Here is a 26535-nt window from a genome sequence, read left to right as displayed (position 1 = left end):
CTCCCCCTCCTATGGTCCGGTGCATCCTATAGAGCAAAAAATACGGTACATAAGAAACCAGAAGATTTCTGCAGGATCAGGCCCATGGCCCACCTTGTCCAGCGTCCTGCTCTCACAGTGGCCAACCAGATGCCTCAAGGGGAACCTGCAAGCAGGATTCGAACACAAGAGCCCTCTCTCCTCCTGTGGTCTCCAGCAACTGGCATTTGGAAGCATTGCTTCCTCTGACTGTACAGGCGGAGCAGAACTATCCTGGCCAGTAGCCATCAATAGTCCTCTCCCTCATTAGTCTAGTCCTCTTTTCAAGCCATCCAAGTTGGTGGCCATCCCTGCCTCCTGTGGCAGGGAGTTCCACAGTTTAGCTCTGCACTGTGTGAAGAAGTCATTTAAAACAATTCTGTCCTGAATCTTCCAAGTACTCAGCTTCACTGAATGTCCCCGAGTTCTCAGAGGGGGACTGGTAGGGGGGAATTCAGCCCATTTTGTCTGGGGTTGCATTCCCCTTGACGGCTCAGAGTCTGTTGCGTGTACTCTGCATTCATCCCTGGGAGCCCAGTTTTGGAGCAGAGTCCATAAGTGCTTTTGCACAGCTCACAAAGGTCGCCTTTCCTGGATCTGACCACCTGAATCTGGTGTGCTGTAAGACACCTTCCCTAAATGACTTCAAGTCTTAGTGTCCAAATCAAGGGAAGTCATAGCATTGCTCTATTCTCTTTGGGCTAGACCCCACCTGGAGTCCTGTGTCCAGTTCTGGGCGCCACCATTTTAGGAGGGTCTGGAAACCATGCCTGATGAGGAATGGTTGAGGGCATATCTAGCCTGGAGAAAAGAAAATTGAGAAGTGACAGGATAGCCAACTTCAGATATCTAAAGGGCTCTCCTATGGAAGATGGAGCCAGTTTGTTTTCTGCTGCTTCCGAACCAATGGACTCAAACGGCAAGAAAGAAGATTCCAGCTAAACACCAGGAGGAACTTTCTGAAGGCAAGACCCACTCGACAGTGGAATGAATTCCATCAGGAGGTGGACTCTCCTTCCTTGGAGGTTTTTAAGCAGAGGTTGGATGGTCAAATGTCAGGGATTCTTCAGCTGCGATTCCTGCATAGCAGGGGGTGGACTGGATGACCCCTAGGGTCCCCTCCAACTCTGATTCTATAATAAGGAAAACAAGCATTCTGTTCCCCAAGTTTGAATGCACCCCAGGACAGGAGCCAAAAGCAGCTTCTGTCAGGAAATCTTGCCTCTCAGGAGAAACTGGCCACTCTCCAGGCACCCGGCTTGATCTCCTGTTGACCTCCCTGTCTGCATTCCCGAGCAGGATCCAGGGTAGGTCACGATTGGCGATCCTCCTCAAGCGTGAGAAGAACACACCACTCTTCCCTGCCCCCCCAGGCAGGGGAAAGAGATAGACAGAAATGTATTTACATGCCTTTATTTCTGTCTTTGCAGCGTTACAGAGAAACACGTCTGCTCTCTTCAAACTCCAACAGCAGAGAGACAAACTCCACCTCCTGTACTTCCTGTACAGGTCAAATTACACTCTGAGCTAAATCCGGTGCTCAGCACAGTGAATAGACTGTCCCTCTGTTCCCACGGAACAGTCCCAACATTCCCATCATGTTTTGCTTTCAAGCTAGCAGCTGCTTGCGGCTGCATTGTTTCTATATCGTAACAGCTTCTAGGCCCTTGGTGGGGTCCTTAAGGAGGAGAGACCCCTTTGGCTGCACGGCATGTGTTAACATCCTCCCCATGTTCATGGAAGCAAGAAGAATTACTGACGAAAAAAGAATGGAGGATGAAGTGGATGGACTACGCAGAATTAGACAATTAACAGGAAGGATTCGAAACCTGTGGGATCAGAGATTCTTAGAAGACTGGAGTAAATATATGGACTATTTGGAAAGTAACTGTGATGAACAGATTATGCTAGTAGGATTGCAAGAAGTTCTGTAAGGTGGATTGTTTGAAACATTGCAAGAAAGACTATGAAGAGAATTATTAGTTAAGGATAATTAAATGTAAAATAAAAATTAAGAAATGCATAATAAGTGATAAAGAATGGAAAATCATCAGAGGTGTTGACGGAAGTCTAAAACATTGTATAAGATGAGAATATATGTTGTATGACTGTTGGAACTGATATGTTAAAAAAATTAATAAAAATGTGTGTATATACACACACCGTATTTTGCGCTCTATAAGACACACCAGACCACAAGACGCACCTAGTTTTTGGAGGAGGAAAACAAGAAAAAAATATTCTGAATCTCAGAAGCCAGAACAGCACGAGGGATCGCTGCGCAGTGAAAGCAGCAATCCCTCTTGCTGTTCTGGCTTCTGGGATAGCTGCGCAGCCTGCATTCGCTCCATAAGATGCACACACATTTCCCCTTGCTTTTAGGAGGGAAAAAGTGAGTCTTAGAGAGTGAAAAATACGGTGTATACACACACACACACACCCTTCCCATGTTCTTGAAGAGTGGAAAATGCATGGCGACTCACTTGCCAATGACAGAGCAACAGCAACATATGCACACACACACTGTAGATAAATGCCAATCCTTTATTTATTCCAACATTGCCATCTCCAAAGGAAAACACAGCCTCGAATCCTGCCCCAGCATTTCAGCGCTCTTTCCAGTCTCTCAGCAGAGAACAGTGAAGATAGGAAGTCCACCACAACTTCCGCCAACCTGACGCGCTCCCAGATGTTTTGGACGGCAACTCCCAGCGCGGCTGCAGTGGCGGACGGGAACTGTAGTGCAAAACTTCTGAAAGGCAGCCAGGCTGGGAAAGGCTGGTTTTTGCTACTTCTAACAGATTGGAAGAACGTCGATGCATCGTCTGTGCAATGGCAAAGGAGGAGAGCAAAGGCCAGGAGTCTGCGAGGGCCTTGCACAGAAAGCAAGCCATGGAGAACAACAGTTTTCGACTGAAAATAGAAAGAAAACAGAAAGAAATGGGGAAGGAACGCAAAGGTCTGTAGTGCTTGGCTGAACTGGAAAGGCTTCATTCAGACAACCCTGGAAGCCCATGGAAATCTGCATCGGAAGTACGGCGGGAAACATAAAACCGTTTATCGGGCCCCGTTGCTTTAGGCACATGCTGGTTTCTTCGTCACGCATATGAACTTTGGACCGTGCAAAATCTTGAGAAAGTCCTCGTGCTTGACCATCCAAGTGCCTTAGGGGTGGGTGAGGGTGTTTCTGTACACAATGCAACAACCCCCATCGACGTCAGTGTGTGCTTCTCCCTTTGGCTTAAACTCACCACACCTTCCACAACTTTGCAAACGGATTTTACATTTAAGAGCAATAATTGTAGCAGTGGGCATTGGGTCAGAGAGCAGAGAGACACACCAAGCCGTTGTCTCTCCAGCGGCTCCCCCACCCAAGCTGGAAAAACAATATATATATAACATTTTTTAAAGGCAAAATGGCTCATTGTACATCCAGATGTCTTGCACACACACGCCTCTGGGTTACAGGCGCTGTGCAGTATCGGTTTGGACATTTATGAAGTATCAAGATTTTAATTCAAAATGAAAGCTACAGTCGCACATTACATTGCCAAGCAAAACACAGCAATTGTGGGGGAATCGGGAACAGAGCTCACTGCCTTGACAAAATCTGTTGGAGAGATCTAGATCTTTTAATCAGCACTTTAAAAACCTGATGCACAGGAACTCTCCAGCTTTGCACAGCCTTCTAAAACGCCAGATCCCTTCAGAGGGTGTATTAAACAACCTCCCCAATTATTCCATTTTGCCCTCCTCTGTCCCAGGAAAATTTCCAATTTGACTTCTCAAACCCTGCTTCGAAAGAAAACAATAAATTTACAAATCTAGTAGGAAAGAGAGACAGGCGCAATAGATGTAGGGGGGCAGGAGCTGGTCCCCCCCCTTTACATTCAGAATCCAGGGTGCCAAAAGCAGACAACACAACCTGGGAAGTAGGAAAGGCTGAATCGCAAAACAAAGCCAAGCCAGATTATTGCAGGTGGGGTTGTCTTATTAAGTGTGCCGTTTAGAAGCCTAGCTGCTCATGCTAGAGGCTGCTTCTACCCTAGTGATAAAGCCCCCCCAAGACTTTGCACGCTCAATTTTTTGTGGGATTGCTCAGTTGCAGCCTGAAAAGGTTGGTTGGCTGGCTGGCATTGGAAGAGTGTGCAAAGGGGAAACCAGTAATAACAGCCACCCTGCCTGAAAGAGCAGGAAGCAACAAATTAAATAGTTGCGCGAAGTAGTCAGAGCTTTGCAGAGTAAAGCGCTGTTATTTTAGCGCAAGGCTGCAAACGGTTGAGGGGAAAGGGAAGCCTCAGCCGGGCCAAAAAGTCCTAGCATGGAAGCAACTTTAGGGGCGAGAAACCTTATAGCTCCTGGAAAGGGAGGGGACAGGGTGGGCTCCAGCTTGGAATCTCCAAAGCCAAACCTCCACATGCTACGTTGGAGAATGGCGGCTGAAGAGATGCAGCTGCTGGTTATTCCTCTGCCAAAGAAGGTAGTTTGGGGACAGGTACTACAGTACGGAAACGCGGAAGGAGGCACCGAGGCAGAACTCCCTGTCCGGGGACTCAGCTACAAATAAAATGCTTCAAAGGTGTTGTAAAGTGCAATAAACAAACGTGGCACTAGGTGGCGACAGAGAGCTAGGCAAAATTCAATGTGTTTTTAAAACAGAGCATTTTCACAGCGTTCTTTTATATGTGTGTAGATTCCACCCGGGAGCTGCAGAAGAGGCAAGCCGCAAGCCGCCCTACATGTAATGCTGGGGAGGGAATGGGCAGCGGTATTGCTTGCTAACTGGGGGGGGGGGGGACTCTTGTCTTCAGGCAGAAGCAATGTAAGTGGCAGGTGTGTGTGTGTGTGTCATGGAACTTTGTGCTTTTAAGTGTGCAAGGTGGGGGGTCGCCTCCAACCAAAGTGGGGCCAGGAGGCACTTTGCAGCAGGAGCTCCTCCTGAGGTTCAGGTGTCCATAATGCCTCCCACTGTGCTCCACATATCTTGAAGGAGGATCAGCCACGGAGACCGGGAACCAACACCCCAACATGAAAGGGTCCAGCTCCACAGCTGTGTGCAAAGTTTCCTGAGGGGTGGGCGGAGAGGTCCTACAATCTCAGCTAAGCACCCCAATGCTACAAATCATGCCTCCCTGGGAACCCCAGGCCTAGAGGTGCCGGCTCTCGTTGCAAGCTGCACCCAGGGAAGCTCACCTTGGCAATGAGACCTGGGATGTGCCCAGGGAGACCCATGGATGGCATTTGCAAAGGGGGCAGCCTTTGCAAAGGGCACTTTCCTTTCTAGGCCTTTCCTCCCAGGAGTGGGTAGGACAGGAGTCGGCAACCTAAGGCCCATGGGCCACAAGCGGCCCATGGACCCCCACTGCCCGCTCAGGGACCCCCGCCGCCCGCAGCCAATGGGAAGCTGCGCACGCCTCCTCTGCGCCAGGAGGAGCGCCAGAAATAGCATTTGCGCTTGCGTGCATGCGCACACACTCCGGCCCACCGTGGCGTCTGATCCAGCAGCAAAAAAAGCTAATGTGATTCTAGGCTGTATCTGCAGAAGTCTAGTGCCCACAGATCAAGGGAAGTCAGAGTCCCACTCTATTCTACCTTGGTCAGGCAAACACCTGGAATGCTGTATTCAATTCTGGGCACCACAAATTAAGGAGGATGTTGACAAGCTGGAAGGTGGGCAGACGACCAAGATGATCAAGGAAACTACGCCTGATGAGGAGTGGTTGAAGGAGCTGGGTATGTTTAGCCTGGAAAAGAGGAGACTGAGAGGAGATATGAGTTAAAAGGTAAAGGTAAAGGTAAAAGGACCCCTGACCATTAGGTCCAGTTGTGACCGACTCTGGGGTTGCGCCGCTCATCTCACTTTATTGGCCGAGGGAGCCGGCGTACAGCTTCCGGGTCATGTGGCCAGCAGGACTAAGCCGCTTCTGGCGAACCAGAGCAGCGCATGGAAACGCGTTTACCTTCCCGCCGGAGCGGTACCTATTTATCTACTTGCACTTTGAGGTGCTTTCGAACTGCTAGGTTGGCAAGAGCAGGGACCGAGCAATGGGAGCTCACCCCGTCACGGGGATTCGAACCGCCGACCTTCTGATCAGCAAGTCCTAGGCTCTGTGGTTTAACCCACAGTGCCACCCGCATCTTAATAAATGTGAAATTGTTACTGTTTTGAACTTTAATTACCTTCTTTAGTAAGTGGTGCAAAGAATTATTCTGAATAAGTCTTTTTAATAGGGTCTGAGGGCGCCGGGGAGGAGTTTATGGAACAAAGGAGGCTGTGGTTCCAAAAGGCTGGGGAACCCCTGTGCTAGATGATGAACACCCCTTTGGACAAACCAGTTTCACCTACATGCCAGGGGAAACCATTTTGGAGCAACCAACTGGGAAGACGTCTTGCACAACCTGCATGGAAAGGACCAGAGGACAGGGAACAGTGCCAAATTCAAGGAGGCTTGCTCAGGAGAAAAATTTCCTGCACGAAGGACCCCATTGTCTGCACTCACCCTTGCAAGAACCCAAATGCGTTTAGTGTATGTCTGTGCCCTTAAGAAGAAAGTCTTGGCCCCCAAACCTAGTCTTTGACAGGACCTCCCCAATGTTTCCCTACACGTTTGGGGGGTGGAGGCACCAGCAAGTAATCTGGGGACAGAGGAAGACCCTTTCTCCCTGCCATGATCCCAATGTCCAACCAGGGGGAAAACATCCAGAGGTTTAAGCATCTCTCCATTTCCTTTTCCTGTGCTGAGCGTCAACAGACTCATGGCCTCTGCTCACCCCGCAAGGGAAATGGAGAAAAGACCCCCATCCGAGAGACATCCCCATGAAGACGCTTCATGGGAGAGGCTGACAAGACTTGGCAATGGAGGAAGAGACCCCAGTTGTGTGTGTACACAGGCAAGCTTTTGGCACCTGAAACAGCATTGTTGAACGCCGAGCAATAATAAATACAAGTTTTGATGGGATGCAGCAACACGGGAGAAGTGGGAAATGGCAGCTTCATCAGTAAAAAATAATAATCAACCAACCAACAACCGTCGACTATTCTATGTCATATAAAAATAAACCATATATTAAAAAAAACCAGCAACCAGACCACTGGACATGGCACGGTGGGAGATGGAGAACAGAACGGAAAGTCCCAATGTGTGTGTCGGTCGATTTGCTGCAAGGGAGAGTTAACACTTTCTGACCAAAAAGGGGAATCAAGCCTAAAAGATCAGGAGGGGAGGGCAGGGCAGTGAAATCTAGGCCAGGACGCAAGTTTGGGAAGGAGAGGAGAGCCATTCCTTTAGAGGGGCTTTTCCAGGGTGTAGATGGTTCAGGTAGGTAGCCGTGTTGGTCTCACGCAGTCAAAATAAATAAAAAAATTGTCCAGTAGCACCTTAGAGACCAACTAAGTTTGTTCTGTGTGTAAGCTTTCCTGTGCATGCATACGAAAGCTGATACCCAGAACAAACTTAGTTGGTCTCTAAGGTGCTACTGGACATTTTTTTGATTTTTAAAATTTATTTCTAGGTGTTGCATCTTAGGGCAAAGTGGGCAACCAGGATTCCCCCCCCCTCCTGCCCAAGGCACTTCAGAACAGCCTGCTATAGAGTGCTTTTTTAAAGTTCCTAGGCCTCATTGTTTCAGAAATACAAATGAAACCTGAAAGGCTGAAACTTCTGTAAATTAAGAGGAAAGTAAGTCTAAGGCCAGTAGCTAACCTGTTAGGCGTTTCAGAAGAAATGGGGCAATGCCGAAAGTATGTTCGGCAGTTGTATCTCATTCAGAATATGTCGAGAACATTTGTGCAGGAAAAACTCAGCCTGGAGCCAGCCTGAGATGACTCAAGTTTCTATGCATGTGTGAAGTTAAGGTGAGGGAACGCGTCTCTAGAAGCCGGTGAAATTTATACACCAGGAGACTGCCCTTTTGCTATGCCTGAGTAAAGCTGCCTTAAATATCACAATGGTGCGGCTTTTAAGAAAACCATCGACACCACCTTCTCAAATCCATGTGACGCTTCCACCTAGAAGGTGGAATTAACCATTTTTGTCTCCTGTTTGCATTCGCGCTAAAGAGGGAAGGAGAGAGAGAAAGAGCCAGAGAACATCTTGTTGGCAAATGGCAGCCTTGTGAACTGCAGGAGGCAACAAGGATGCAAAAGCATCTCCCCTGGATCAGGCCAACGGGGGTCCCCGCCCCCCAATCCAGCATCGTCTTCTCACACTGGCCAGCCAGCTGCACATCTATGCATAGCCTGCAAGCCAGCCAGGAGTACTGCGGCCCTCTTCAAACCTGCAATTCCCAGCAAATGGTACCGTATTTTTCGCTCCATAAGGCACACCGGACCATAAGGCGCACCTAGTTTTGGGAGGAGGAAAACAAGAAAAAATTATTCTGAATCCCAGAAGCCAGAACAGCAAGAGGGATCTGGCTTCTGGGATACCGTGTGGCTGTTCTGGCTTCTGGGATAACCGCGCCAAGCCTCTTCAGGGCAGCAGGATGAAGGCTCCCCCTGCCCAAAGAGGCTGTGCACGGCTAAGGCAGAAGCCAGGACAGGCGCGTCGCTGAAGGACTGCGCAGTTCTCCCTCTGTGCGCAGTGCCTCTCCTTCGCAGGAGAGGCGCTGCGCAGAGAAGGAGAGCTGCGCAGCGCCCCTTCAGTGAAGTAGGAGGAGGAACAGAAGGGTCTCCTTCTGTTCCTCCTCCTGCTTCGCTGAGCGGGCGTTGCGCAGCTCTCCCTCTCTGCGCAGCGCCATTCGCTCCATAAGACACACACACATTTCCCCTTACCTTTTAGGAGGAAAAAAGTGCGTCTTATGGAGCGAAAAATACAGTACTCAGAGCATCTCCTGCGTTATGTCGACCCCTCTCTGAAAGCCATCTAAGTTCATGGCCACTGCTAGATACTGGGAGAGCCGATGCTCTGTTTTAAATTTGTGCTGCGTGAATACAGCGCTACCTTGGTTCCCGAACGGCTTAGCTGGCGGACAAATCGGCTCCCGAACCCTGCAAACCCAGAAGTGTTCCAGTTAGTGAACATTTTTTTTGGAAGCCGAATGTCTGTTTCGGCTGTCGGCATTGTTTCCAGAGCCAGCCAATCAGAAGCCATGCCTTGGTTTTGGAAGTTGAATGGACTTCCGGAACGGACAGAGTTCAAGAACCAAGGTACCACTGTAATTGCTTCCTCTTTGTCTGCCCTGAAATCTCCCAAATTTCAGTCAGAGGCGTTTAGATTCTAGAATTACGAGAGAGGAGGGGGGAACCTCTTTGTCCCCACGGTCTCCGCAAAGGAGGGGAAATCTCCACCACACTTTCCCCCCATTAAAAGAGTCCCAAACACCATCGCTTTTCCTCGCTGGGGAGTCTCCCCTGTTCCGTTTATCATGAAGGTAGTGGGCTTTCCTTCACTGGAGGTTTCTAAGCAGAGGTTGGACGGCCCACCGCCAGGGATTTTTTAAAGCTGTGGTTCCTGCATTGCAGCAGTTTGGGCTAGATGACCTTTGGGGATCCCTCTCGACCCTACGACCCTGGGCTTGTTTCGGCTGCCCTCCTCCCAGCCCCACGAGATCCTCGCTGGGCAGTGGCGGCCGGAAGATGGCGCTACGTGATCCCAAAACCAAAATGCGCGACGGGAGAGGTGGGCTGTGAAAAAGCTGCCCCACGAAAGCCAGATTTAACTGCCCTGCCCAGGAGACCGGAGGGAGGTCGCCAAGGGAGAAACTCAACGAACTGGAGAAGAGGCACTGTTTGTGGACGTCACAATGCTCAGGAAGGAGGCCATTCCCCGGGAGATCCTTGGAAGCTGGAAGGAACCCAGGAGATCTCCAGGAAGGATTCCAGCAAAGTTTGCTACAGAAGAGAGTCCGTATCAGCAAAAAAAAATTGCCTCGTTCGTCCTACTGCTTATAGTGGTAACCTGCAAATGAAAGAAAGAGAAATATTAACTTGCTTTCAGTCCCCTCGCTGTCTTGAGAAGAGCAACAAACCTTTCAGCTCTTGTGGAAAACAAAGATGCTATTATTTTAGTGCCGTATATCAACATGTTTTAAAAAAGAACGCAGGAACATGTTGCAGTTCTTAAAACGTCTTACATCTAAATTAACTGGGGTCCATTTTTAACTTTTTGCGTGGCTTCCCTTCTGTACCTTTGTATTAAAACTGCTTTGATACCTGTATGAAACAGCAGTATATAAATATTTCTATAAATAAATTAGGCAAGCGTATTGGCAAGTTTAAATCAGTCCTTCCTGTTTAAAAGACCACAGAGCTCTCGAATCTCATTTCCCTTTTCTGCTTGCGAGTGAGATGGCCCGTGGCAGAGGCTTTCTCGAGAGGCCGACACTTCAAATTTAAATTTTGCAGCTTGCAGCTACAAGAATTTGCTGAAAGGGCGCAGTTAACAAATACCCTGAGAGGCAATTCAAAACAAAAATTTATGGAAAAGTGGGATAGATATAAAACATGTTCAAAAATACAGTAAAGGTTCGCTATCTATGCTAGCATTTGATTGACGTTGGAGTGAGACTGAGTTGAGGAATAAGGCTAAGAGCACATATTGATATAGGAATGTATTAGATAATATGTAAAGAAACATACAATAGTAAGAGTACGTTCATTTGTAAAAAAGGAATATACAATGGGAAAGACAGGAAGTCTAGTGTGTTGGTATGAATATGATTGGGGGGGAATTTGTTTCTGTTTTTTGTTTTTTGTTTCATTTTCTTTCTAGGTATATACAATTTGTATATAATTTTTGTATACATGTTGGAAATTATATTATAGTAAGCCTCCCCTCCCCACAACACGTTTGAAAGGGTATCAGGTGTTAAATCTAGATGGGCCAACAGCACCCCAAAAATAAGCAAGTTGGAGACCGAAAAGGAGTGCCGCTGTTCCCCCGAGTGGGTGGGGGCGTTGCCCCCCTCACCTTTATGAGAAGGCTCTGGTCTGGGCGTTTGATGTGCCAAGTTCTGCTGGCTTGTAAGGTTACAAAGGTGGTCCAGATCCTCGGAGGGCGGAGGGGGAGGCCTGGCAAAGAGAGCAGGGAAACGGTTTGGAAAAAGGATCCGTCGGCCGGCCTGTTACCCAAAGGTTGATGCTGCAAAGCCTTTCCCCCAAAGGGTCCGCTTACAGGTGGTTCTCCCCCTCCCAACCACTTTTTTAGTGTTTTAAATACTTGTTTTTTGCGGGTCATCTTACTGATTTATTCTCTCTGCAAACTGCTTGGAGGGTCTCTGCTCCCCCGCCCTTTACAATCAAGAGGCGTGTAAATTTTACGAAACAAACAGGACTGAGCCTCCGTCTGCTAAAAATCAATTTCAGCCTCAGTCCCTCCATCTGTAAAAGGGGACCTAACCCCGTGCACAGAAAGGACACTGCAAAACATTCACACAATGCCAACGAAGCGCCAGCGGTTTGTGCACGACACAATATTGTGAGCCGAAGGGCTGGCGATCTGGTTGCATAGCTTGAGAGGGAAGCAAGGAAAGTTTTTGCTGAGGTGAGCTGCCCGCCACGTGACGTGCGCTGCAGGTAGAATCTCCTCTGGCTCAACCTTCCTCTCTGCACTTAGAAAGCTAGGTGCCAGGGAGAAGGTGACTCCCTTCTACCCGACATACTTTTAAATCAGAACCAGCAAAGTCGGTGAAGGTCCTGGGGGAGTGCCTGGAGGCGGTTGGAGGATGGATGGCGGCTAATGGATTGAGGTTGAATTCTAACAAGACAGAAGTACTGTTTTTGGGGGACAGGAGGCGGGCGGGTGTGGAGGATTCCCTGGTCCTGAATGGGGTAACTGTGCCCCTGAAGGACCAGGTGTGCAGCCTGGGAGTCATTTTGGACTCACAGCTGCCCATGGAGGCACAGGTCAAATCTGTATCCAGGGCAGCTGTTTACCAGCTCCACCTGGTACGCAGGCTGAGACCCTCCCTGCCCGCAGACTGTCTCACTAGAGTGGTGCATGCTCTGGTTATCTCCCACTTGGACTACAGCAATGCGCTCTATGTGAGGCTACCTTTGAAGGTGACCCGGAAACTACAACTAATCCAGAATGCGGCAGCTAGACTGTTGACTGGGAGTGGCCAACGAGACCACATAACACCGGTCTTGAAAGACCTACATTGGCTCCCAGTACGTTTCTGAGCACAATTCAAAGTGTTGGTCCTGACCTTTAAAGCCATAAACGGCCTCAGTCCTGTATACCTGAAGGAGTGTCTCCACCTCCATCGTTCAGCCTGGACACTGAGGTTCAGCGCCAAGGGCCTTCTGGCAGTTCCCTCCGCCAGAAATGAGGTTACAGGGAACCAGACAGAGGGCCTTCTCGGTAGTGGCGCCCACCCTGTGGAACGCCGTCCCTTCAGATGTGAAGGAAATAAGCAGCTATCTTCTTTTTAAAAGACATCTGAAGGCAGCCCTGTTTAGGGAAGTTTTTAGTATTTAATGCTGTATTGTTTTTAACACTTGATTGGAAGCCACCCAGAGTGGCTGGGGAAACTCAGCCAGATGGGCAGGGTATAAATAATAAATTTTTATTATTATAATTACTAGTTTTCTATGTGCAGGGAGATAGATAACTGAATCACAAAACTGCAAAGTCCAACCCCTTAAAGCAGGCATGGCCAAACTTGGCCCTCCAGCTGTTTGGGGACTACAATTCCCATCATCCCTGACCACTGGTCCTGTTAGCTAGGGATGATGGGAGTTGTAGTCCCAAACATCTGGAGGGCAGAGCTTAAAGGGCCTTAAAGAGATGGAGATGAAGGAGACACAAACCAAAAAATCCATCCTGTAATCACACCGCCATCGTGCCCTGCTTACATCCGAGGCCATTTGACCAGATGAGGCTTCCCCACCTGCACTCCTGGATCACGGATCGGGGATCCCTCTCACCTCGTTGGCTTGTCGCTTCTGGACCGGTGACCTTCGTGACCTTCCCTTGACCTCGGGCGCACCGATTCGTGTGAGTCGTGCTGGGGAGAGGAGAGAGAGGAGGGCGGTCAGCTCAGACCGGAACACGACAAAATAAAGTCCTCCTTCACGTGGCGCAGAGTTAAGCTGTGGAACTCCCTCCCCCAGGAGCCAGCAAGGGCCACCAACTGGGACGCCTTTAAAAGAGGATCAGACTGCAGTGGCACCTTGGTTCTCAAACACCTTGGAACCCAAACACTGCAACCCCGGAAGTCAGTGTTCCAGTTTGCGTACTTTTTTCAGAAGCTGAACGTGCTCTGTTTTGAGTGTTACGCTTCCGATTTGAGTGTTATGCTGAGGTCTGTCTGTTTTTGCTATTTATTTTGCCTTTTTGCGGCTCTTTTTGTTTTGTTTTTGTGACTGTGGGGAACCCAGTTCAGCGACTGATTGATTGATTGTGTGACTGCAGTACACTGCTCATTGCTTTCATTTTATGGATCAGGGGTCTCGTTAGACAGTAAAACTCATGTTCAATTGCTGTTTTAGGGGTTGTTTTTAAAAGTCTGGAACGGATTAATCCCTTTTGCATTACTTTCTAAGGGAAAGCAGTGTTCCTTGATTTTGGAATGCTTTGGTTTAGGAACGGACTTCCGGAACGGATTAAGTCTGAGAACCAAGCTGCCACTGCAATTCCTTTGGCCTTGGGGATACTTTTAATAGATTTCTCTTTCCTCTTGGTTTTAATGTACCTGGGCATGTTTGCTGTCTATTGGTTTAGTTGTAAGGCGCTTTGGGTTGCCCCGGGCAGATTAAATCAATCATCGTAGGAGAGCTCCGCACGGACATCTCCTCACCCGGCAAAGAGAGACAAAGTCAACTGGGGACGCATCACCCACCTTCCAGTCTGGTTCCTGCCTCTTCTTCTCCAGAGAAGACTTCCCCCGTTCCTTGGCTTTCTTGTAAGCCTTCTTCTCCTCCGCCAGCAACAGGCGAGCTATTTCCTAGCAGAAACAGCAGGATAAGAACTTTACAAGGATGCTTTGAAAGAGAATATGGTGAAAATGATGTATAGATGGTATATTACACCAGTGAAATCAGCTAAAATGTATAAGACAAATAATAAATGTTGGAAATGTAAAGAAAAAGAAGGATCATTTTATCATATGTGGTGGGAATCTAAAAATGTAAAGAACTCCTGGGAAATGATATATAATGAGATGAAAAAGATGTTGAAATATACATTCGTTAAAAAAAACCAGAAGCATTTTTACTTGGTATTATAGGTCAGGACATTAATAGGCAAGATGTTAAATAGTTTTTATATGCAACAACAGCAGCAAGAGTATTGTTAGCCCAGAAATGGGAACAAGAAAAAATTCCGATGAAAGAAAAATGGCAGACGAAATTAATGGACTACGCAGAATTGGACAAAATGACAGGAAGGATTCGAAACCTGCCGGACCAGAGATTTACAGAAGATTGGAAGAAGTATATGAATTATTTGAAGAGCAACTGTAATCAACAAATTACACTAGTAGGATTACAAGAAGTTTTGTACGGAGAAATATACAAAGTGTTACAAAGTAGAAAAAGATAGAGATATTGGTTATGAGTTTGAAATGTAATAGGGAAGATAAGAAATGCATACTAAGAGATTAGATTGGAAAATTTTCAGACAGGATTGATGGAAGTCAAAAATTTGAATAAGATGTAAAAGTATGTTTAATTACTGTTGGAAATGATATGTTAAAAAAACTAATAAAAATTAGATAGATAGATAGATAGATAGATAGATAGATAGATAGATAGAATGTTACAAGGAGCTCGGCAGCTGGATTAGGCCCACGAGGGACCCACCTGGACCAGCATATTCACAGGGGCCGAAACCCTCCAGCAGGATGCAAGTGGAAGAGCCTTTTGCCGCTCTTGTTCTCCACCATGATTAAGGTAGGCTGGCTTTGTCCATGGAGGCTCCATTTAGGAATTAAAAGGAGCTAAGAAGAGGCCAGGCAGCTGGGCTCCTCCTCACAGTGGCCAGCCAGACTCCCACAAGGAAATCCCACAAGCAGGACCCCAGCCCCACTGTGCTCTCCCCTCCTGCAGAAAAGCTTTCGTCAAAGATGCTTCAATTTAGAATCCTGCCTTGCAGGGGGTTGGACTAGATGACCCTCGGGGTCCCTTCGAACCGTATGATGCGACCGTTTGCAGCAACTGGCATTCAGAAGCATCGCTGCCTCCGGTCACGGGAGCAGAGCAAGTTGACCGCTTTACCCACCGTGAATTTGTCTTTCAAAGCCACCCGAGGGGCTGTTCCACAGTTTAACTACGTGTGGCTACAGGGCACAACCCAACTGGGCAACTGCTGCAGCCTCTGAACAAAACAGAGGCAAGTCCTTCGGCCACAACCACGGCCTCCCACATCGGGGGACAAGTTGCAGCGTTGGCCTCGGGGTTTGAGGCTGATGCAAGAGCAGGACTCCAACCACCTCCGTGGGTCCCCTGACTGGCTAGCTGAAAGCAAGACATTTGAGCCCAAAGGGGTCTAGGATCTGAACTGCTTGGGGGAGCGAGACAGGGACCCCTGTTTACACGCAAGAAAATGGGTCCCGACGGAGAACAAAAGTGGTAAGCCGGGATTCACCACCCTGGCAACTGGAGCACAGAAAAGACCCACATGTGTCCGACTGCAGCCAGGTACGTTGTTAGGGCTGAGCTCCCTCTCCTGGCCCTAGACTTTCATCCGCCCCACCGCTCTGCCCTCCATGCACTTTCCCTCGGCCAGAAAACTCTCCTGGGCGCCTCTCCAGCCTGCAGGAAAATGGTTTGTCTTCCCTGCACCACCAAAAACAAGTTTCTTGGGGAGCGGCGAAGCCACATGGAAGGCTTCAGGCTCCCCATCGAAGGCTGCCGACTTTCCCACCTGCCTTGCTCCTCTCCCCCCCCGCCAGAGACCCTCGTAAGGCAAAGACTCTCATCTTCACATTTTTGCGGGGAATGTTCTTCACCTTTTGGGCAGCAGCATGGACGCATTGGGGTTTTTTTTTTTACTGGGTTTTTTTTTTACACCCAGCTCTATCTGTTGATGGATGGCCATCCTGACTCGGCCCCAGACACACTGACCAGATGTTTGGAAGCTGTGGCTGGATGGTTACGTGGGAGCCGTTTAAGCTAAATCCTTCGAAGACAGAGGTCCTGTGGCTGGGACGGGGCGATATGGGATTGGGGGGGCAACTCCCATCTCTTGCGGGGGCGCAATTAGTGCCAGCACCGTCCGTTAAGAGTTTGGGTGTAATCTTCGACACCTCCCTTTCCAGGGAGGCGCAGATTGCAGCTATAACAAAAGCGGCATTTTTCCATCTCCGCCAAGCTAAGCAGTTGGCTCCTTACCTCTCTCGCCCTGACCTAGCCACTGTGATCCACGCGACGGTCACCTCCAGACTGGATTATTGTAACTCGCTCTACGTGGGGCTGCCCTTGAGACTGACCCAGAAACTCCAGCGGGTGCAGAATGCTGCAGCGAGACTCCTTACGAGGTCTTCGCTGCGAGATCACATTCACCCGGTGCTATACCAGCTGCACTTGCTCCCGGTGGAGTACAGGATCAGATTTAAGGTGCTGGTTTTAACCTTTAAAGCCCTATACGGCCTAGGACCCTCGTATCTACGGGACCGCCTCTCCTGGTACGCCCCACAGAGAAACCTACGGTCTTCAAATAAAAACATCTTGAAGGTCCCAGGTCACAGAGAAGTTAGGCTGGCCTCAACTAGAGCCAGGGCTTTTTCGGCTGTGGCTCCGATCTGGTGGAACACTCTGTCACAAGAGATCAGGGCCCTGCGGGACTTGACATCCTTCCGCAGGGCCTGCAAGACAGAGCTGTTCCACCAGGTCTTTGGCCAGGGCACAGCCTGACTCCCTCCCTCGGCAATCTTCGCAGAGCTCTGGCCCAATGGTTGCTAGTGGCTTGAATTAATTAATTTTTATAATGAATGATTTTAGAATGTTGTTTATGTTGTACTTTTGTACTGTTTTATTGCTGTTAGCCGCCCTGAGCCCGGCTTCGGCTGGGGAGGGCGGGATATAAATAAAAATTTATTATTATTATTATTATTACTACCGTTGAAATGCTTTCATCTCTTTCACTGCTTGCTTTTGCATCCCAGTTCAATTCTCATCGTTCGCACCGTTTTGTATCTACATGCATATTTACTGCAGAGAGCCTTTTTGGCTGAAAGGCGGCAGGTCAACAAAGAGTATCCTAGCACCACGACAACACAGGGGGGTCTGCCAGGATCCCTTCCCTGCATGGGGGAAGGAGGGTTTGGGTCTGGCTCTGAGCGAGGCCAGCTTTTTTGGGGGGGGGGCAGTGCAGAGAGGCAGCCAATGGCAGGATGCAAAAGGGAGAGCTGTTGGCAGGCTCCCTGCACAGAGATATTTGCAAGCCTGAGCTTGAACACAAAGGGGGGAAAGGAGGGGGATCAGTGGGAAGAGACTGGAGTTGGACCTCCACTAAGAAGTAAGATCTCAGAAAGCCAGTTGCCTCCTCGGCTCCAAAGGCAGACACGCCCCATTCCCTTATTTGCATATGCAAATGCCTACCTCGTCCTGGGCGACCTGCGCTGCTCTCTTGTCCACGTGGCTGGCCTGAAGAGGAGACGAGAGGAAAAACAAGAGCTTTTATGAAACAGGAAACCCAGGCATGGTTGGTCAGCTGCGATTCTTTCCAGCTGAACCCTTTTAGGACTTACTGGAGGTTTCTAAGCAGAAGTTGGCCAGTCAGGGATGGCTTAGCTGTGAGTCCACCATTGCAGGGGTTGGACTAGGTGACCCACCCTCTGGCTACCCTCCAGAGCAGCAGAAAACAAGCTTGCTCCAACTTCCATGGGACAGCTGTTTAGATATTCGAAGGAGGTTATGGTGCTGGTGAGTCAGGAGGAATTAAAGAACCTTTTAATGAGGGTGAAAGAGGAGAGCGCAAAATATGGTCTGAAGCTCAACATCAAAAAAATGAAGATCATGGCCACTGGTCCCATCACCTCCTGGCAAAAAGAAGGGGAAGAAATGGAGGCAGAGAGATTTTACTTTCTTGGGCTCCATGATCACTGCAGATGGTGACAGCAGTCACAAAATTAAAAGACGCCTGCTTCTTGGGAGAAAAGCAATGACAAACCTAGACAGCATCTTAAAAAGCAGAGACATCACCTTGCCAACAAAGGTCCGTATAGTTAAAGCCATGGTTTTCCCAGTAGTGATGTATGGAAGTGAGAGCTGGACCATAAAGAAGGCTGATCGCCGAAGAATGGATGCTTTTGAATTCTGGTGCTGGAGGAGACTCTTGAGAGTCCCATGGACTGCAAGAAGATCAAACCAATTCATTTTGAAGGAAATCAGCCCTGAGTGCTCACTGGAAGGGCAGATCCTGAAGCTGAGGCTCCAAGACTTTGGCCACCTCATGAGAAGAGAAGACTCCCTGGAAAAGACCCTGATGTTGGGAAACATGGAGGGCACAAGGAGAAGGGGACGACAGAGGACGAGATGGTGGGACAGTGTTCTCGAAGCTACCAGCATGAGTTTGACCAAACTGTGGGAGGCAGTGGAAGACAGGAGTGCCTGGCGTGCTCTGGTCCAGGGGGTCACGAAGAGTCGGACATGACTAAGCAACAACAATCATATTATTTCTGGAGCCTTCTCCTTTCCAGGCTAAACACCCCCAGATCCTTCAACCATTCCTCATCAGGCTTGGTTTCATGACCCTTGATCATCTTGGTCACCCTCATCTGCACACCATCCAGCTTGTTAACATCCTTCTTAAATTGTGGCGCCCAGAACTGGACCCAGTATTCCAGGTGTGGTCTGACCAGGGCATAACAGAGTGGGACGATGACTTCCCTCGATCTGGACACTAGACTTCTGTTAATGCAGCCTAAAATCGCATTAGCTTTTTTGCTGCTGCATCACAGTGAAACATGTGCTGCTGAAACACTTAATGGTACCCAGTGCTGCTTGTTGTTACTGATTGCTGCTCAGTGCTCCAAACTCAGAGTCACTTCCACCCCCAAAACACTCTCTCTGTGTCTCTGGGATGAAGCCCAAATCTGTCCCACTTACCAACAGCTCTTCCTCCTGCAGCTTCCGGGCGATCTCTGCATCGTAGAGCTCCTGGTCTTGGGGGGCTGCCGGGCGGCCTTTGTGGTAGCTGGCATCCTTCGTCCCCCGCGTTTTCGTTCCTTAAGAGACGAGAAGCCACATTCCTCAGTCACAGAAGGGGAAATAATTAATGTGCCAGCTAAATTCAGAGCTACCCACACAAATAAAAAATAGTTCTGCACCAAGGTACAGTGGTACCTCGCAAGACGAATGCCTTGCAAGACGAAAGAGTTTTCCGTTTTTTGAGTCGTTCCGCAAGACGAATTTCCCTATGGGCTTGCTTCGCAAGACGAAACGTCTTGCTAGTTCTTGCGAGTTTGTTTCCTTTTTCTTAAAGCCGTTAATAGCCGCTAATAGCCGTGCTTCGCAAGACGAAAAAACCGCAAGACGAAGAAACTCGCGGAACGGATTAATTTCGTCTTGCGAGGCACCACTGTAACGCAAATTCCGAAGACTGTGTGGATCTGCTTATGTTCTGTGTGTCTTCCTGCTTTGGGGGACCAGAGGCTGCAAAAGGGGGGCTGCACGGAGCCCTGAAGAGATGCTTGATGTTGGTCCATCTATTCCAAATCAGAGCATCTCGCCAGGGATGAAGGCAGAGGCTTTGCCCACCTGCAACTTTCTCCATGGAACACACCTCCTCCTTAACTGACCTACGCTATCCCACCTTGGTCCAGAAGTCAGGGAAGGGCCGTAATCTTAGCGGCAGAGCCCCTGCCTTGCATGCGGAAGGCTCAATCTCCAATAGCCCCTCCAGGCAAGGCTGGAAATGCCTGCGGCCTAAAACAGGCCTCAAAGGCCCAGTTTCCTGAAGGAGCATCTCCACCCCCATCGTTCTGCCCAGACACTGAGGTCCATCTCCGAGGGCCTTCTGGCGGTTCCTTCACTGCGAGAAGCCAAGTTACAGGGAACCAGGCAGAGGGCCTTCTCGGTAGTGGCACCTGCCCTGTGGAACCTCCTCCCATCAGATGTCAAGGAAATAAGCAGCTATCCTATTTTTAAAAGACATCTGAAGGCAGCCCTGTTTAGGGAAGTTTTTAATGTCTGACGTTTTAATGTATTTTTAATCTTTCATTGGGAGCCACCCAGAGTGGCTGGGGAAACCCAACCAAATGGGCAGGGTATAAATAATGATTTTTTTATTGTTGTTATTGCGGTTGTTGTTATTATTATTATTTAACCCAGGAGGGAAATGGCTGCCTGCCTGTGCTGACAATTACTGAACTGCATGGGCCAGTCTGACTCAGCAGGAGGCAACTACCTGGGCGACTTTCTGCCCAGTTGAGAGGCTTCCAGATAGCTCAGTTGGTGGAACACAAGACTCCTGACACAAGACACAAAGAGCCCTGCGTTAATGGGGTCAGACTAGATGGCCCTGGTGGTCCCAATTCTATGAATGCATGCACACAATTGCAAGTCACCCGTCACAGAGTTATAGTACTCGAAACATGTGGGGCAGCCAGGGGTCTTCTGTGCACTCTGGGGTCTCTCCCCACCCCTTTAGACAAATAAACGGAGGAGGGCTATGAACGGCTCCTAGCTACGACTGCTCTGCCCTGCTCCGCTTCCACAATCGGAGGCAGCCGTGCTCCTGAATCTCAGCTGCCGGGAAAGGCAGGAAGGGAGAGACAGGGCTCTCGCGCTCGGATCCTGTTTTGGGGTTTCCCTTTAGGGCATCTGGTCAGCTACTGTGAAAACAGGATGCTGGCCCAGCTGGGCCACAGATGCTCTTATGCTCTCAGGCTGCAGATGTCTGCGGTGGAAGATAATTTTAAAACTGGTCCAGGCAGGCTGGAGGGGTTTGCTCCAACCTGCAGGAGCACCCGGGGTGCAGAAGGAACGCACAGACTTAAATAAGTCCCGCCGGAAAGTACCGTATTTTGCGCTCCATAAGACACACTTTCCCCCTCCTAAAAAGTAAGGGGAAATGTGTGTGCATCTTATGGAGCAAATGCAGGCGGGAGACTCTGCTCAGCGCTCCCTTTAAAGAGCCGCGTGGAGCATGTGTGCGGCTCTTGGGGGCTTTTCCCTGAGGAGGGAGAAGGGACTGCCAGGCTGCCCTCTGTCTCTTCCCACACCTCCCAGAAAAGCCAGCCAGAGCCACTGCCAGGCTCTGCTCAGCGCTCCCTTGTAAGAGCTCCCTTTCGCCCCTCGTCCCTCTTTACTGGGAAGCCAGCAGAAGAGGCGCTGCGCAGCTATCGCTCTTGCTCTGCTGGCTTCTCAGCGAAGCGGGAGGAGGGACGGAAGCGTCTGAAGCAAGAAAAGCGAGAGCCGCTTACATGCTCTGCGCAGCATATTTTTTCCCTTGCTTTCCCCCTCTAAAAACTAGGTGCGTCTTATGGTCAGGCGCATCTTAAGGAGCGAAAAATACGGTAGCTCCGTAAGTGTGCAAAGAGGCCGATGAAGGGGGCTTCGGCGCTTCTCCCGCACAGCCCTGGCAAAGTCTCGGGTTGCAACAGGGAGCCAGCTATGATTAGAAGCAGCAGGAGGAAGAGGATGCAAGCATCTGCTCACAGATAGACGGGAGCTATTTTCAGCCACGGCAAACATCGCAAAAACTGAAAGGGGAAATACCACCGAAAACAGCGTAAGTGTCATTTGTGTGGAAAATTGCAAAGATCAGTCCATCCGCCACGCACCTGCAACATGGGGGCAAGAAGAGTACCCACCCTGTGGAATTAACTGCCTGCCCTGTGGAACTCCCTCCCGTCAGATGTCAAGGAAACAAGCAACTGTTTGACTTTTGGAAGACATCTGAAGGCAGCCCTGCGGAGGAAGTGTTAAATGTCTGGCGTTTTGTTGTGCTTTCGAGATTTTGTTGGGACTCGCCCAGAGTTGTTCTTTTGACCAACCTACCTTTCAGGGTCGTTGTTCCAGCAAATACAGAGAGAAGCGCTTGCTGAACACTCAGGAAAACCCTGCCTCCCCCAACCTGGTGCCCTCCAGATGTTCAGACTACAACTCCCACCAGACCCTTTCAACACAGCTGGAAGGCCGGAGAAGGAGGCTAAGCATTGTCACTAAGCCTATTATGAGGACTTTAAAAATATTTTTAATGGCCAACTTGCACAGCCATTGCAAGGAGGAAGAAAAAGCTTTCTCCGTCCAGCTTCTCCATGTGATGAATCCTTTTACAAACTTCTACCTTACTGGCTCTGGGATCCCTCGCAATGCTGAACAGGATCCCAGCATAACAGCCACCAAGAGGACAAGACTCCTTCCATGCCTGCTCCAAAGTATTACTTGGGAAACCGGCTTTATTCTGCTGCGGGGTGCAGCCTCCGAGTCTTCGAATCCGTGCCGTTTCACGACCGCCAGCTGCTCTGGGCGGGGGCCTGTGTGTTTTTATCATCTGGGAAGCAGCTGCCTGAGTTTCAGCACAATACAAATGATGGAGGAGCGACAGAGGAGGGCATTAAGCAGCAAAAAACTCCCTGGCGTTAATGTTGCAAAACCGTCCAAAGCAGAGCCGTTTTCAAGACATAGCGGCCGATTAAAATGTCACTGCGCAACCAGGAAAAGCATCGCGGCAGGAATACGATTTTCCTAAGTATACCATTCTAAGCTGGTTTGCAATCTGCTAGCGCTTGGCCTGAAGCGAATCTGGAGTCGGCATGGGAGCCAAGAACACATAATTTTTTCCTCCTGTGTGGAAAAATAAGGCCTGTTGCATCTTCCGCCCCAGTCTGACAAAACGGCCTTTGTTTTCAGGCTCAAGACTGTCTTCTGTTTCAGCTTGGAGGGAAAATGAACTAGGAAAGCCAAACAGAGACAAATTAAATTTTATATATATATATATATATATATATATATATATATATATATATATATGCAGGTTTTGGTGTCTTCGGGTGTCTTCCCGTGTAAGAGTTGGGGTGTCTAGGCGACACCCCTGTTGAGGGGGTGTGGTGTATAGCCTCCAACGTTCTGGGCAGAGAGGAAGTTCACAGGTTAGTATGCCTTTGAAAAGCCATCGAGATAGAGAAACACCCTCACAACATGAACAAGCGTGACGACACGTCCCGCCTGCCAGACATCTGGAAATTAGCCCTCCCCACAAAAACCGACACCAGAACCAGAGGCACACAGAACGCCATCACCAATCAACCACACCAGACCCAAACCCAGACCCTCTCCACAGATAAATTACAGACACCATCCAGTAGCCAAACCATAGTGGCACCTCCGGATGCTGCACCCCCCTGCAATCCCTACACAGATCTGGCTGGCACAGGGCACAAAACCACAGCTCGCCCCTATACACGAAGCCAAGCCAGAGCACAACTAAGTGCAGTACAGCCATCTTCTCAGAAAAACTCTTCACAAGCTCAAGAGGTCAAGACACGAAAGCTTTAGCAACTAATCCACACCTAATGACCCACCTAAGTGGTACTCAGAATATCACTCAAGAAATCACTCAAGATATCCCTCAAGTAATTAAGGAACAAAAGAAGAAAAGGCACACTAACCTGGGAACTTCCTCTCTGCCCAGAACGTTGGAGGCTATACACCACACCCCCTCAACAGTATTTATAGGAACTCAAACACTGAGATCCTGCTCTGTTCCAGTAACTAGAAGCCGAAAGCACCAGCCTGAAGATGACGAGTGAGACCTCGTCGAAACGTCGCCTAGACACCCCAACTCTTACACGGGAAGACACCCGAAGACACCAAAACCTGCATTCCTGTACCCGTGAAAATCTACGAAAGCATATATATATATATATATATATATATATATATATATATATATATATATATCTCAGAATGACGGAAGGTTCCTTCAGCTGGAATCTGACAGTTCTCCAGCACATATGAAATATGCAGAACATTACTAACGGGGCCAGAATTAGACTCTGATGGTTTGTTTTTTTAAAAAAAAAACCCACAGAAACGAATGCCGCACAAATTTGCACTTAACGTGTTCCTACCTGAAGCCAGAGACTTTCACGCAAAAAAAGCTGGGATTCTCTACCCGGTGTATGTTTTGTGGGTTGCCTAAGCAGGAACCGTTTTATTTATTTCGTGAAATGTATACACCGCTCGAATGTCAAAAAGACAAGCAAACACCATCTCAGAGCAGTTTATATAAAAAAGGTAAAAGCCATAACATCACCGCCGAGAAAAGCCAACAACAATAAACTTCGGAAAAGTTAAAACAGCAACAGGCTAAAATTAGAACCAAGCTTGCGTAAATTAAATTGAATTAACTTCCAACAGAACCAGAGGAGGAGAGATTTTGCAGGGGTGCCTTCACCAGAAATCAGTGCCCACCGCGGGCGCCTTGTTACCTGGATCCTTACGGCGCTGGGCATCTGCTCCCAAGTCTTCCCCGCAGTGCGAGGAGGGAGAGGCGCTTGCCCCGTTGCGACGTTCCCTTTCTCCGTCCCTCCTGCCGCCTCTCCGGGGTGCTGGTGCTTCCAGGTCCTGCAGCCTGGGGTCGCGGGAGGGAGGCCTGGGCGACTCCCGGTCCTGGCGGGGTGGTCGCCTCTGGCGATCCGGGTCTGGGGAACAGCTGCGGCCCAGCCGGTGCCTTTCTTCCCAGACGGCGCTCAGGTGTGCCGGCCGCGGGGACCTCTCTGAGCTAGGGGACCGCCTCTCCCGGGGCTTACGGGGCCGGCCACCGCTGTCCAGATGCACCCTCTCATCTTCCCAGTCCAGTGGAAAAGGGGGCGTCCTGTGGCGACCCTCTCGGCTCCCTGGCCTCCTTTCTCTCCGCCCCATGCTGCTACCTGCGTGGGGCTGGACCTCCCCGTCCAGCGTGAGCGAAGAGGGCCGCCAATGTCTTTCCTGGCTGGACGGCTTTCTTTCCCGGCGGTCTGTGTCCCGACGGCTTTCCTCCTCCGTGTCCGAAGGAGGCCTCCGAGGCCTCTCCTGGCCGCCCCGGTTCCTGTCCTGCCTCTCCCTCCGGCCGCCTCCGGCCTGCCTCGCTTCCGAGGAGCTTCCCAGGACTTCCAAGTCCAGCCCCTCGGACAATAGAGGGGGTCCCCGTCGGGGTTCCCTTGGCCTCTGGGGCTCCCTCTCACCGCTCCGGGCTCGGCGAGGTCTAGCCTGCTCCCGGGGGCTCCCGCACGAGCGGTCTGAGCAAGGGGTGGGGGGCGAGACAAACAAGCGAGATGGGTTAGTGACACACAGGTTAACAGCCCACGTAATGGCAAGCAAACGGGGGGGGAGGGGGGGCAGCAGGAGGAGCAGCAGCAGCAGCAAAGGAAAGGCTGGGAGGCTCAGAGGCGGATGAGGAAAAGCATGCAAAGTTAGCAAAGCTAATGCTGCAGATTGGAAGCTGCCTTAATTAGAGTCCGATCGTTAGGAATGGCAGATGAAGATGATGGACTTTTCGGAGCTAGCCGACCTGACTGGAAGAGTCCGTGACCAGAAGGAGGAGTACCAGGAGGAATGGATGAAATTCAAAGACTATTTAGTTAAATATGTTAAGATAACTCAATTGGAAAAACTTGCAAATAATAGATAGTCTTAGGATTTAAATATGTCATGTTGGAGAAAAATATGTTTAAAGTCAAAATGAAAACAAAGTAAGATGTTAAGTGATTAAGTTAATTATATGAGAAAATTGGTTTTGGAAAACTGTTACAATGATATACACTGAAATTCAGCCGGGGGGATTTGAGGACGTCACTTAACAATGTTACTAAGATTGGATTAAGTATAGCTCAGGTGTATGTTTGTTTGTTTGCTCAAAATTTTGGAAAATTAATAAAAAAATTCTGTGGGGGGGGATATACAGAGTCCAATCCTTGGTCCACTAAGCCCCATACTGTTTACTCTGAATGGCAAGGTCTCAAGCAGAGAGGGGGGTCTTCCACGGACCCACTGCCTCTTGCTTTGCGGGGGCAAGTTGGGCTGGATGATCTTTGGGGGGACTCTTCCAACTTTGCCATTGTATGGTTCCATTTGCTTTCAGGTAGAGACACAGGTGCTCTAACCCTGAGCTGCGGCCTCTCCCCGTGAGTCGGGGCTCTGGATTTCAGTAGACCTGAAGGAGCGCCTCCACCCCCATCGTTCAGCCCGGACACTGAGGTCCAGCTCCGAGGGCCTTCTGGCAGTTCCCTCTCTGCCAGAAGTGAGGTTACAGGAAACCAGGCAGAGGGCCTTCTCAGTGGTGGCACCCGCCCAGTGGAACGCCCTCCTACCAGATGTCAAAGAGATAAACAACTACCTGACATTTAGAAGACATCTTAAGGCAGCCCTGTTTAGGGAAGCATTTAATGTTTAATAGATTATTGTATTTTAATATTCTGTTGGAAGCCACCCAGAGTGGCTGGGGAAACCCAGCCAGATGGGCGGGGTATAAATATTATTATTATTATTATTATTATTATTATTATTATTATTATTATTAATAATAATATTAATTTTTATTTCTGAGAGGGGTGTCCCAGAGGGGTGGTGTTCAGGGGCTGCCCAGTGTGAAAACCAGGCTCCCCGCTGCCCTTTCTGGCTCACAGCTGGACCTCCATGGCAGCTCA

The 26535-nt window shown here is 49.4% G+C and overlaps 1 protein-coding gene and 1 long non-coding RNA gene across 5 annotated transcripts in view; both read right to left on the bottom strand.

The window, feature by feature from the left end:
- Positions 1-2548: 2548 nt before the first annotated feature.
- LOC310707467 overlaps positions 2549-26535 on the bottom strand; it is a 138603-nt gene continuing 114616 nt past the window's right edge. For both annotated transcript variants that reach the window (XR_014526474.1, XR_014526475.1), the window contains exon 2: positions 2549-6198. This is a non-coding gene — a long non-coding RNA (uncharacterized lncRNA). The remainder of the gene's footprint in view (positions 6199-26535) is intronic.
- Positions 9344-26535, bottom strand: part of CCDC50 (coiled-coil domain containing 50) — a 48150-nt gene continuing 30958 nt past the window's right edge. The window contains exons 6-12 of one of the 3 annotated variants that reach the window (XM_083504213.1): positions 24340-25128; positions 19010-19128; positions 17501-17545; positions 13801-13905; positions 12887-12966; positions 10929-11029; positions 9344-9917 (exon numbers count right to left, since the gene is read on the bottom strand). In XM_083504213.1, coding sequence (XP_083360339.1) covers positions 9898-9917; positions 10929-11029; positions 12887-12966; positions 13801-13905; positions 17501-17545; positions 19010-19128; positions 24340-25128 — 1259 coding nt within the window. In that variant the 3' untranslated portion in view covers positions 9344-9897. The remainder of the gene's footprint in view (positions 9918-10928; positions 11030-12886; positions 12967-13800; positions 13906-17500; positions 17546-19009; positions 19129-24339; positions 25129-26535) is intronic. The other 2 variants (XM_083504214.1, XM_083504215.1) reach the window with 2 other exon arrangements.

The sequence above is a fragment of the Podarcis liolepis genome, assembly GCF_965112155.1.
Source record: "Podarcis liolepis genome assembly, chromosome: 5".
NCBI lineage: Eukaryota > Metazoa > Chordata > Lepidosauria > Squamata > Lacertidae > Podarcis > Podarcis liolepis.
The sequence above is the reverse complement of the archived record's forward strand: the minus strand, read 5'-3'. Positions and strand labels throughout refer to the sequence as shown.